The 13,930-nt window shown below is 37.5% G+C and overlaps 1 protein-coding gene across 3 annotated transcripts in view; it reads right to left on the reverse strand.

Annotated features, from left to right (window-relative positions):
• CUL3 (cullin 3) overlaps positions 1-13,930 on the reverse strand; it is a 105,340-nt gene that overhangs the window by 64,410 nt on the left and 27,000 nt on the right. The window contains exon 2 of one of the 3 annotated variants that reach the window (XM_069574675.1): positions 9,817-10,014. The exons of 1 other annotated variant lie outside the window; for it this stretch is intronic. In XM_069574675.1, coding sequence (XP_069430776.1) covers positions 9,817-10,014 — 198 coding nt within the window. Of the gene's footprint in view, positions 1-8,539; positions 8,691-9,816; positions 10,015-13,930 lie in introns of those variants that run through there. One more of the 3 variants, XM_069574677.1, reaches the window with a different exon arrangement.

A 13,930-nucleotide genomic window follows, 5' to 3' on the forward strand; every position in this document is an offset into this window, starting at 1 on the left:
ATTGCATCGGTGATGCCTTCCAGCTGTCTCATCCTCCGACGCCCTCTTCTCCTGCCCTCAATCTTTTCCAGCATCAGGGACTTTTCCAGTGAACCGGCTGCTTGCATCAGATGACCAAAATAGTGGAGCTTCAGTTTTAGTGTCGGTTCTTTCAACAAGTATTCAGGGCTGATTTTCCTTAAGAGTGACTGGTTTGATCTTGCTGTCCAAGGCACTTTCCAGGAGTCTTCTCTCCAGCACCACAGTTCAAAGGCATCAATTCTTTGGTATTCTGTCTTCTTTACAGTCCAGCTCTCACAACCACATGTTACCACTGGGAAGACCATAGCCTTGAGGATATGGACTCTGGCAGCAGAGTAATGTCTCTGCTTTTCAATACATTGTCTAGTAGGTTTATCCTACTAAAGATTAGGAGAATTAATTTTAACTTTTGTAGATACTTTAAACTGTCTAAGAATTCACTAATGACAGATTCCTGACTGGAATAAAATTCACTGCCCTTTTGATATTTTCTAGATTCACAGTACTGTTCTCATTATTTTCACTTATTTTTAGAATAAAGGTTGGCCACCTTTATAAGAGGATTCATACCAGTATCATCAAAACTAAAGACAGCCATTTCAGGGAAACGTTTTTTGTGACCACTGTCAAGATTCTTCGGTAAGTTTACTAAGTATACATAGTTATTAACGTAAGTTTAAAAATTTCACAAAGTGTCCAAAATGAAGGTCTTAATTTAAATGGATACATAAAATTTTTTCCCTGAGCTGACAATTCTAATATTTAAAGATTAGTTTCAACAAGCAAGCAGGGTGTTAGGCACCATGGGGAATATAAAATGCACTCACTTAACAATCTCTACAAAGGAGGGTAGAAGGGAGGAGCCTAATATTAGCATCCATATGACCTCAACACAAAGCAGAATTCAATGAACAGTATTAAAGAAATCAAAGCAGGGACACATGATGCCTATTAGGACAACAGGTTTTCATAGTTCCATAAAGAAAATTTGCTACATGTTAAAGATTTTAAAAAACACCTAAATTTTGGATTAAAAAAAAAACACATTCTTACTTTAAAAATAACACAACTTGGAAAACCAGGATTTAAGGATCAAGTCACACCTTGAAAAATGGTAGCTTTTTACCCAATGGATGGAAAGGAGAACCAAGAACAAGGCAGTGTGCCACAGAAGGACAATACGATTATCATTTGTCAAGTACTTCATTCCCAATGGTTTTTCCCCCCCAATGTTTAAGAAATACATTCAATATATTACATTAAATACATTAAAAGCACCAATACATTACAGCATTAATGCCATAGTTGAACTCTGAACAACAGGGACACTGACAGAATAGTAAAACATATACAAAGTATGGCAATACAGCAACTACTCTCTCCTGGGTATCATGAAGAGAAAAAACACAGTTCTACAAGATCACACAATCTAGAGTTCCCAGCAAACTGACAGACTCCAGACTCAAGAAATCAAAGGTAGTCAGCCCCAAAACTAAACTGCACTTTAAAATGGTGAAACACTGCTTTACAGTAGTTAAGATTCAGTAATGACCTTGGGTAGGAAGAAGTATTACTTCATATACAGAAGACAAAACAGATGTCGGCAGTTCATAGATATAAACCATAATGGCTGGCTTCCATTTGATTCTATTTCTATTTGTTCTTAGAGATTCATTTCAATAGACAATTATTGATGCTAACTATATGGAGAGCCAGAGAAGGCAATGGCACCCCTCTTCAGTACTCTTGAATGGAAAATCCCATGGACAGAGGAGCCTGGTAGGCTGCAGTCCATGCGGTCGCTAAGAGTCGGACACGACTGAGCAACTTCACTTTGACTTTTCACTTTCATGCACTGGAGAAGGAAATGGTAACCCACTCCAGTGTTCTTGCCTGGAGAATCAAATCCCAGGGACGGGGGAGCCTGGTGGGCTGCCGTCTATGGGGGTCTCACAGAATCGGACACGACTGAAGCAACTTAGCAGCATGTGGACAGCAGAAGACACAAAGATGAATGAAACAAGCCCTAGGTTAATAGATATTAAAAGAACATCACTAGAAAATATAATCAAGACTATGAGCACTGCTCTCACAGAGCTTATAGTCTACTCCACAATTCAAGTAGGAATAGCTGGTGTTTAATATGGGTGAACTTACTAAACTACACTCTAAACTCGGCTCTACCCCAGCATTTCTCTTTCAATCCTTTTACAGTAGAAACTACTCAATTTCCTACCCCCCTCATATTCTGACTGCTATCTTTCTGACTCTCCATTAATCCCTACTCCTCACCCTATCCCTATCCCTAAAAATCTCTTTGGGGATCATCCCATTTATATTCAAGTCATTCTTTCCGATCCTATTCCTTAAGGGTTTGTACACCCAGCTGAGGGCCTTCCTCTTCCTCCTTTCTGTCAGTGCCACTCTAAGCGACTCTAACATTCACTGGGTTCTTAGTTTCTTCCAACAACTTTAAATTTTAAAAAAGGACAAGAGGGCACGAGAATGAAAGATAAGTAGCAATGAATGACTGAAAATGGAACTTCTATTTAAACCTTTTACTTCATCTTTTCCACTTCAGGCTTTTTGAAGATTAAAACCCAACAGCTCCTAGCACCCACAGAATAAAAGTCAAATCCCCTACAAAGTTAGGCCAGCTAACTTAACCATTCTCATTTCCTACAAATCCAAGTGAAGTCCTTTATGTTCCCTTTAAACTTATACTGGTCCACCATACTATGCTCCTACCTACCTACCTTTTTATTTATTCATGCCATTTCCCTTACTGAGATTATCTTTTGCCTATGTTTAACATGATGAATCTTCTATAATACTTTAAGGCTCATCAAACATGACCTCCTCTTTCTACTTTGCCCTGAATTCTTCAGGCAAAATAATTCCCCTTCAAATCTGACTACCTCACTAAAACTGGGAGGTGAGGTTTCCTGCTGATAGGCACTGTATCTTAATTCTTTTCTGGTGGGTAAAACACAGGAGAGACTCAGTATCTGTGGGACCTCTGAACTGAATCTGTCTTTGCTAATGAAAATCTTATTCCCTAGTGTTTCTATCAATGTCCTTTTTAATTCACTGCAATCACTATATTTACGATACATTTTGTACATACAATGCTATTTAAAAGGTGCCTCTACATCCATTTATATTTGCCTAGAAAGAAAAGAAAAGCACTAAAAGAACTTTATTATAAAAGCTAAGTCTACTTAAGTAAGTGGCCTACAAAACAGTCTAGAGCTTACCATAAAATTACCAACTTCATTCCCTCAGATAATTAGTACCACTATATAAACATTTAAATTTACCTATGAATAAACATAGTATTTAAAACTCCAGTTCTTCCCATTCTCCCTCTAAAGATGAGGAGAAACATTAATAAACTGAGCAAGTAGTTTACACAGAAACATCATTTTCAGCAAAGGTGACCCTACATACAAAATAAAAACAGTAGCATGTTATTATACAGAGAATTTACATACACACACACACACACACACACACACACACACTCTCAACAAGAAGTCACTTAAAAATTGAAATTCTTCTTCTTCAAAGCATCATTTTTCCTACCTGAAAAACAGAGTGCTTAGAACTGATCAGGATTACAAGGCACAGATTCAAGTATGTAAGCCTCTAACTTAAGTTTCAGAAAGATGGAGATCTTTGATTTAACACAAATGCATAGCCCAGTGCCTGGCATTAACAGATCCTCAATAAGCAGTTTTCTGAATGAATGAAACGTGAAGAGGATGAAGCTCCTCCTACTCTGTCTTCCTCACACTGCCATCAAAGTAAGACAGTATTTGAAGAACAAGATAGAAGGACTTTGAAAACCACTGGAATAAATATTCCTTTTACCAATAATAAACTTTCTAGTAGAGTTGAAAAGTCAGCATCTTTTCTGTTCAGCTATTTTCCTAAAAGAACAAACTTTTACAGTACAGAAATTAGCTTTTATAAACTCAGTTATGAGACTACCTTATTATTACTATAGAGTAGAAATTTGGGGGAAAAGGAGGGAAATTAACCTTAAGGCAAATCTAAGAAACTTGTTAATCATAACAAGATTAGGATAATCAAGTTCTTTCTATATTAAAACCAAAGAGTTTCTCCTGACCTTAAGAAACAATTAAAAATGGGAAAACTTCTATTCTAAACATGTATTATGGCACATGAAAGGACAACAGCAAACTCAAAAACTATCATTTTCCTAAGTAACCCAAAATTATCAAGGTACATAATCATCATATAAATTTAATGCTCATTCAAGCTAACAAAACTAATCCCAATCATCTTATACATTAATAATCTTAAATCCAGAAAAATCTAGTAACTTGATTCAATATTTAGTGGTAGAATCAGGCCTAATGCCTCATTCTCCCTACTTTCTATCCAGTACTTTTTTTCACTGCATCTACTTCTAAATTATTTATTATTAAACTCTTATTATTATATCTATTATTATTTATTATTATGGAGTTGTTAGCAGTGTATAGAAGAAAAGCTAAGTCCTCTATACAGACTTTCTATGAAGTCTGAATCTCAAATAGGAATCTTCTAAAAGGACATGACTCAAAAAAAAGCAAACACTTTAAATTTGACAATTTCATCAGCTATACCTCAATCAAGCTGAAAAATAAAATAAAATCAGAAACATTAAAAAAACATGGCTCCATCCTAACCTAACCTTCCCACAAGTAATAGAACGTTTACTTGTTTATCTGTTCCATGAATGCAGAAATCAGATGCATTCTATTTAGTATTTCTTACACCCAAGCCAGTCCAGCAAATAATACTTTTGAATGTTAAATTTGGTGATGATTAATTTTACAAGGATACTTTTGAGGCTTTTACAAAATAACCTATAATTTTAAAATCCTTAAAACTTAAAAGTAGCATAATCTTTTTTCCTCCAATATAATCATGCCTTTAAAGGTATTTGAGTTAGAAAAAAATAGTCCCTGAGAATTCTGAAATGTTTTCATATTTATGACAAGGCAGAGAAGGTCACAACACACAGTAGGTTTTGTTTTTGTGGTCTTGAGAAATTCACTGAATTCCTTTGGGTCTCAGTTTCTTGGGGAAATATTCTTCTACAGATAGAAAGAATATACTACCAAGAAAGAAACAGCCTATAACTTCTACGTGTGCTTCAATGTAGCAAGCTTATTTCTTCAACGTGAAAAGATAGTCCTGGCTATCTACACCACAGCACTAAAAGGTTCACTTCAATGGAAAACAATTTTGCTTTAAAAAATACATCATTAGCTAGGCAGTTCAGCTAACTGCTCAAAGCATACTGAACAAAAAGCTGTAGGAACACTTCCAGAACCATAAAAAGGGATATATTCTGTGAGACTGAAGACATATAACTTTGATACCACAGAACCCTAAATCATTCTCTTAACTTCCAGGCAGAAGGTACAATGTAGAAACAGGCACTACTGATCTACATGCAAACTATCTCTCTGCACACTGTATCAGTAACATCCCTAAGTCCTATTTGGTAGAACAAATCGACTTCCACATCAGAGGACAAGTATTTACGCTACTGTAGGATGGCTCTGCCAGTTAAGACTTCTTGTAACAGTGTCCCCTTCAGACAGTACTGTATTTGTACAATTAAAATGTCTTATAAAATCAAACTAAAAATGAAATAAGATCAAGAGGAAACAGAAAAATGAAAGCATAGATACCAGCAGAGGTTCAAAAACTTAATTCAACTGAAACAAAGAAATCATCAGATATGCTGATGATGGCATATTTCCTAGTCAGAAATTAACTAGCTTAAGGTGGTCAAATGAGTATTTGTGAAAGAAAAAAAAAATTTTAAGAACATCTTCAGATGCTGCTGCTATTTCATTAATACTTATAGGAGAAATAAAAGTTCAGCATATTCACTTTTTAATTCTTTAGCATAATCAACTCGAATATATGTTCCCTGGAATATACTGAAGAGAACTGACTATATTTTGAAATAACGGTTAATCTTAGATATGGGACCACTTTAAGAGACTATACTGAAGCTCTTAATTACCAGAGTTATTGTTCACATGACTCCAATTTCTACCTAACCATGTTTCAGAGTCCAAAAATCTGTCCCATTAACTCTGACCTTCCCTCCTCTCCTCACTTTTTGAATCAAAGCACATAGAGTTTTTTTCCCTACATCTGTGCCCAAGCTGCAAAGCACTTCTTAAAAACAAGGAAAAAACAAAAGGAAGAAAGATAAATCATACATTCAGGCCAACTCCCACAGAGGTATCTTTTCCCTCACTTGCCAATTCCTTAGTATATTCCCCACAGGAGATACTCCAAGCTTCTTCATCTCATTTTCAGAAGACACACTGCTTAATTATTAGATTTGCAGTAGTTTTAGAACTAAAACATCTCAGAAATACTCCTGCCAACTCCTTGATTTTAACCATAAATAAACCAAGAACTAAAATTTAAAGGATTACAGTTTTATAAACACTGAGGCAATTTTCATGAAACTCCACATGTACCCTTAATTTCAGCATATTTACTGCATTTTCATCCATTCATTATGCCTCGGGAGGAGATTTATAGAAAAGTTAGGGATTCAGCCTGAAGCGACAATGCTTGAATACTGTTTTCAGCTAGGATACTTACTAACTTTGTGAAAGTGAAGTGTTAGTCGCTCAGTCGTGTCCAACACTTAGCAACCCCATGGGCTGTAGCCTGCCAGGCTCCTCTTTCCATGGAATTCTCCAGGCAAGAATACTGGAGTGGATTGCCAATCACTTCTCCAGAGGATCTTCCTGACCCAGGGGTCAAACATGGGTCTCCTCTATTGCAGGCAGATTCTTTAGCATCTGAGCTACCAGGAAGTCCCTAATTTCATGTATTTGGACAAATAACCAACACTGTGTGCCTGGGTTTCTTCATTTTTAAATAGAGGTAATAACAGTAGTATCTGGCTCCTTGGGTTGCGACCATTAACTAAGTGAACATATTCAAAAGCACTCGGAGTGGACCTAGCACACAGTAAATGCTAAGCAAGACTCAGCTGGGCTCGTTATTATCATGCCCTGTGAGAATCTGCTCCCCTTCTACCTTTACTTCCCCACTGTTCCATTTCACATTCCCTTCATATCCAAAACTTCAGCTGCTCCAAACTTCTCTTCTACAGCTTTAAACAAACCTCTCCCACTCTACTTTTCTTCTCTTTTTGATGCCAAGATTCTTATATTAGTCTTCATTTTTCACACCTGTTCACCATAGTTTGCTTTTGAAGTTTCATCCCTTGGTTCTGGGATTTTCGTTTTTGAACTCCCAACACGTATTCCTCAGTGCAGGCTACCAAATGTCAGATCTCACTCTCCAGTTCTGAGTTCCTGCCAAGCTCCAAACCCACCATCTCTCTACTTGGACACCTTATTACAATCTCTCACACAAATTTCCTCACATGTAAAATGGTTTCTAAGTTGACTTCTAACTATAAAAGTTTCCAATATTAACCTAAAACAAAATGTGTCATCTCCTCTACCCATTCTAAATCCGTTTTCCACCAAAGTTCACAATAATTCTTTTGGTAGCACCGTAATTCTCTCCCAGTAACTAAATTTTATCTTGTCTTATTTCAGAATTGTTGACATCACATTTTTAGACTATCATCTTAATTAGCTTTTTCCGGGTCTTCCTCTGTTTCTAGCACACACATTCCCTCAATTCTACTTTATATCGCTCTCATCTTAATCTTAAAATATTCTGTCGTATTATCATCCACTTAAAAACCTCCAATAAACCTCCACTGTAAAGTCCAAATTCCTTAGCTTGGCATTCAAGTTTTTCTCCAAGATATTCCCAAATCAACTCTGCAACACTCCACTCCACTAAGCCCCATAAACTGTTACACACCTCAATCCAACTCTACTTACCACCTAAAAGTTTATTTCTGTATAATCATGAGACATCTGACATCCTGGGAACACCTGCTGCATTGTTCACTTATATTCGAAATTTTTCACGGTTCAGTTCAGTTTCATCCTTTCCTATGAACTCTTAACAGCCCAGGGTAGTATCTCCTTATCTGAATACCTAAGCCATTTATTGATGCCACACACTGTTATCTAAATATGTATATCATCTCTCACATCAGAATAAAAACAAAAACAAACCTGGAAAGGGACAGCATCATATCTCTTTGCATCTACTACATTTTCTTAGAAAGTTGTACACAGTTAGGCACTTAACAACAACAACAACAAACAACTACTGAATGAATGAAGAACTTAATCACCTTGCTTCATGAGACACTATTTACCTGCTCATGTAATTCCATTTAAGAGAAAAGAATTACAGAAGAGTAGAAATATAAAGTGATTATTTTGTAACCATTGTAGAAATAATGATTCATGCAAGAATCATCAATGGATGCTAAAACTATCACATGAAAAGTTTCTTGGGGAACAGGATATTTACACAGTCTCAAAATATATCTGAACAAATTACTTATGAATTACAAAGGGAAAAAAGGTACCTTCACAGTGGAGAAATCTGGCGGACACCAAGTGATCAAAGTTAACATCACCAATAATGGGATAAACTGACATCATGTGCCTCCTGATGTGATGCACTGAGGACACAACATCACTTATGTATAATTCCTGCCAAAAATGCACAACCTGAAACTAGTCATGAGGAAACAATCAGACAAACCAAAAACTGAGGGACAATCTACAAAACAACTGACCTATACTCTCAAAAATGTCTATGTGCTCAAAGACAAAAGCAGGCTGAGGAATTGAGTGAGTGATCCTGGATGAAGATCCTGGATCAGAAAACATACTGCCATAAAGGACATCACTGTTACAAGGGACAACTGGTGAATCTGAATGTGGGTCATAGTAGACAAGAGTTTTATATTCATGTTAAACTGCCTGATTTTGAATATTGTTCTTTGGTTAAGTGAGAGAATTTCCTTGTTCTTAGGAGAACTATTCCAAAGCATTTGAGTGTAAATGAATCTAAAACTAATTCTCTGTCTGGCAATAAAAATAATACCAATAATAGTAATAAATACCAATAGAAGATTGGCTAAAATGTGGCAAAATCTTGACAACTGGTAAGTCTACAGTATAAAGAAATTATTGTACTATTGATGCAACTTTTCCATTTTTTTTTCAAAACAAAATTTAAAAAACAAATACCCTAATACCACGCAAAAACTCTGAGAAGTTTTTATTTATCTGTGGTATTTTACATCTTATCTGACAATCTTAAAGCAGGACATACTTATAGTGGAAGAGTCTGCTTTATAAAAAACATTTGTTCTAAAAAAAACAAATACATCTTTTTGGAACCAAAGAACCATTTTATAATGTTAACAATCCAACACTAATTTATCTTTAAAAATTCCTATTCATTGTAATAAAACTCAGTTAAAATGAATAAGGCCAATTTCATTTGGTAAAAAGTCTTAGACAACATTTTTTAAACAATGTAGTCATCTTATTTTCAAATATACAAAGAAGACAAAACTAAAATAGGCAGATAAGCATTTTAAAGAAAATAATGATCTATAATTAACTTATTCATAAACAACCATATGTATATTAAATTTACTTCTGAAACTATATTTATCAAAGATCACAAATTCCACCTTCAATTATCAAAAATTCTAGTTTAGCTGAATATAAGTTTTTAAGTGAGGTTTTACAACATAGCTACTATTATTTCTACAGGCTTCCTGGAACCTTTAAAAATAATACTTCTAGGTTGAATACAGTTAGCAACAGTCCTTTAAAAGTTGGATACCTTATTTATGAGATGTTCGGTAACAACTTCTCTTAGTCCAGTGTAGAGCTTTTCTCCATGTTTATGCAAAACCATTGTATATGCATTTCTATAGAGCTCCTCAAAACTAAGACCACTGTTATTCTTACGCTGGATTTCTTGAATTGCATTTTTCAGAAGGTCCCAAATGCTGTTTACATATTTTTCATCCATGGTCATCTGTAATATCCAAAAGAGAGAAAGAGACAAAAAAAAAGAAAAAAACCAATGGTTGAAAATCTTTCTGTATTTGTCCATATAGTAAATATTTTATTATATGATTATGATTACATATCTCTATGACTTACAAGGATGCTAACAATCTATTTTAACAGAAACAATGGGATACATTTAAAATAGTTCTTAGAGCTGAAAGAAGCAATTTTAAAATATCATTTTAAGACCTCCCTCCTTATCTGCAGCACAACCCTCCACTTTAAATAAAATCATAATTCCTGATGTTACTACTTGTTTTAGCCAAAAATATAGGACATCCTTTTCCCTAAGTTTATGTAGTAGAATATAAGCTCAGATGTTCCTTGATGAAAAAACACTGGGGACATGAACGCTATTTTCCTCTCCTGAAGATCTGCAGAGCTCCTTAGCAAATTAAAGATGAGAAGGAGATCTGCAATTAAAAAACAAAACAATAAATCCACACATTTTCTTTGTTTAACCTAGTATTCTCTCATTTTCCTCCTTTCCCAGTTTAGATTCCATGGTCTGTCATTTCTGAGCACTGTTGCATATACCCATAAATAACTTGCCCCTTTTCCCCACTTCAAAATACTTGCCATTCTACACCCCAACTGCCCACCTACCCTCACAGGCACTCACACAGCTGAATGTAACTAGACATACATACATACAACCATATTCAATCCATCTCAATTTAAATTCATAACCACTAACCATAAGTGGGCCCTTAATACAATCCCACAGTTCTACTTTTCTAGTCTTAACTCTACTTTCCTAGATGGTTTTATACTGTCTCCTCCATCCTCAACCCTAGGATAATGACTTGCTTCCTGCTCCACTGAGAAAACAGAAACCACCTGAACAGAGTGTCATATCCACTGACCTGTATGACTGTACACCAACATAACCTGCTAGCTCTTGTGCTTGAAGTGCTAAGTTCTTATACTCAAATTATAGCACAGGTACCAGAAACTGACATCATTCCAGACCAACAGAAGTGTATCTGCAGTTTAACAAGCACCGCAGGTGATACCTATACAAAACAAAGTTTAACAAGTACTACTCTAGGTCCATCCCAAGTCATCTATTCAAGGACCTCCCTATAGCAATCGACCTCTCCAGCATCATCAAAATTTTCCTCTGTGCTAAGTAATTTCCATTTGCAATTTATATCCTCAGATTCCCATCTTAAAAACAAACAAATCCTCACAATCCCATATATTTCTCCAGCACCACCAGAAAACCTTTTTCATTTACGACACAATCACAGAGCTAGGGAGATGACTTCTATATTTATTATCCCCAGGTCACATTTTCCCCACTGTATCTTGAATCCATTCTAATAAGGCTTTCATATCTACCATTTCACCAGCCCAGGTGGAGCTAGTGGTAAAGAACTCGCCTGCCAGTGCAGCAGACATAAGAGATGCAGGTTCGATCCCTGGGTCGGGAAGATTCCATGGAGAAGGAAACAGCAACCCACTCCAGTATTCTTGCCTAAACAATCCCTTGAGCAGAGGAACCTGACAGGCCACAGGCTCGCAGAGTCGGACACAACTGAAGCAATTTAGCACACACGCACACTTGACCATTTCACACAAACTACTCTACAGAAGGTCACCAGTGACCTTCCACACTGCTATCTCTAACAAAGTCTCACTTCTCATCTTACTTGACCACTCTGGTAGCAATTGAAAGACCCAATTATTCAGATTGATACAGATTCCTCCCTTGCCTTTCAAACACTACCATCTCTTGTTTATCTTTCTATTCCACTTGCTCCTATTTTGCCAGCCTGCTTACTGATTCTTACTCATCACCACAACCTCCAACTCTCATCAGAACCTCTTATCTATCCAAACTCAGTTTTCAGGTGACGTTAACTCATCCGGTCTCCTGGCTTTAAGTCAACCTCAAAATTTACATATCCTGTTTGGAGCCACCCTCTCCCACCAACTGCTTAATACCAGGTTCCCATATCCAGCCCTCTAACTCAATATTTGTACTTGAAAATCTACTAAGTGTCTCAATCACATCTAGAACAGAATGGCTAATCTTCTCCCCTAAGTTGGCATGCCTACAGTCTTCTCCAGCTGAGAAGACATCCACTCCATCTTTCCTGGTGCTAAGGCCAAAAAGTTTGCAGTCAGTCCTCCTTAGTCTATCACCTCACTACTAATCCAAGAGGAAATTCTATTGTCTCTATCTTCAGTCTTCAAGACTGAAGGATTCGCACTAATCTTCTCCTGCAAGAACTCCAAAATTGCAACTTGCTAAAGAACAATCATCGACAGGATACTGTTGAATCCCACCAAGAAAAAATACCCCACATCCAAGGGCAAAGGAAAAGCTCCAACAAGACAGTAGGAGGGGCAGAATCAGATTTAGAATCAAACCCCATACCTGCCAGAGACGCTCGGGGGGCTCAAACAAAACCTCGTGTGCATCACGACCCAGAGACCCCTCAGAGACTGAGCCAGACATGCCTTTGAGTGTTTGAGTGTCTTCTGAGGAGGTATGGGTCAGCAGTGGCCTGCCACAGGGACAGGGGCTCTGGCTGCAGCAGACCTTGGTCATGCAGCGTGTGAGGTTAAACCTTCTTGGAGGAGGGCGCCATTAGCCCCACCATAGAGCTGCCAAGCAGACAACCCACAAACTGCAGAACAATTATACCAAAGAAATTCTAGCAATGTCAAGAAAGTTCTAGGACCCACAACAGACTCCCTAATCCGGGGATCCGGCTAAGGGACTGAGAATGCCTGGGGAGTTTAACTTTGGAGGCCAGTGGGATTTGATTATTCAACTTCCAAAGGACTAGGGAAACAGACTCTTGGAAGGCACAAACAAAACTCTGTGCACGCCAGAAGAAAGGAGCAGTGTCCCCACAAAAGAATGAGCCAGAATTGCCTGTGAGAGTCCAGGAGTCTCCGGTGGAAGCGTGGGTCAACAGTGGACTGCTGCAGAGTCAGGAACACTGAATACAATGGTGCGTACACATGACCTTTTGAAGGTGGTCACCAAGACTGTAATTGCCCCTACCATAGGTTGGCCTCAGGCTAAAAACCACAGAGAGGGAACAAAGCCCCGCCCATCAACAGACAACTGGATTAAAGATTTACTGAGAATAGCCCCTCACCAAGACCTTCCCCCACAGTCAGTCTCTCCCAACAGGAAGCTCCCACAAGCCTCTTATCCTTATCCATCAGAGGGAAGACAGAATGAACACCATAATCACAAAAAAATAACCAAACTGATCACATGGACCGCAGACTTGTCTAACTCAACGAAACTATGAGCCATGCCATGTAAGACTACCCAAGACAGACAGGTCATATTGGAGAGTTCTGACAAAACGTGGTTTGCTCGAGAAGGGAATGGCAAACCACTTCAGCATTCTTGCCTTGAGAACCCCATGAACAGTATGAAAAGGCAAAAAGATGGGACAATGAAAGATGAACTTCCCAGGTCAGTAGGTGCCCAATATGCTCCTGGAGATCAGTGGAGAAATAACTCCAGAAAGAATGACAAAACAGAGCCAAAACAGAAACAATGCCCAGTTGTGGATGTAACTGGTGATGGAATTAAATTTCCATGCTGTAAAGAAGAATACAGCATAGGAACCTGGAATGTTAGGTCCACGACTCAAGGTAAATTGGAAGTGGTCAAACAGGAGATGGCTAGAGTGAACATTTTAGGAATCAGTGACTAAAACGGACTGGAATGAGTGAATTTAATTTGAATGACCATTGTATCTACTACTGTGGGCAAGAATCCCTTAGAAGAAAAGGAGTAGCCCTCATAGTCAACCAAAGAGTCTGAAATGCAGTACTTGGATGCAGTCTCAAAAACAACACATTGATCTCTGTTTGTTTCCAAGGCAAACCATTCAATCTCACAG

This window comes from Ovis canadensis, chromosome 2 (assembly GCF_042477335.2).
Source record: "Ovis canadensis isolate MfBH-ARS-UI-01 breed Bighorn chromosome 2, ARS-UI_OviCan_v2, whole genome shotgun sequence".
Taxonomy (NCBI): Eukaryota; Metazoa; Chordata; class Mammalia; order Artiodactyla; family Bovidae; genus Ovis; species Ovis canadensis.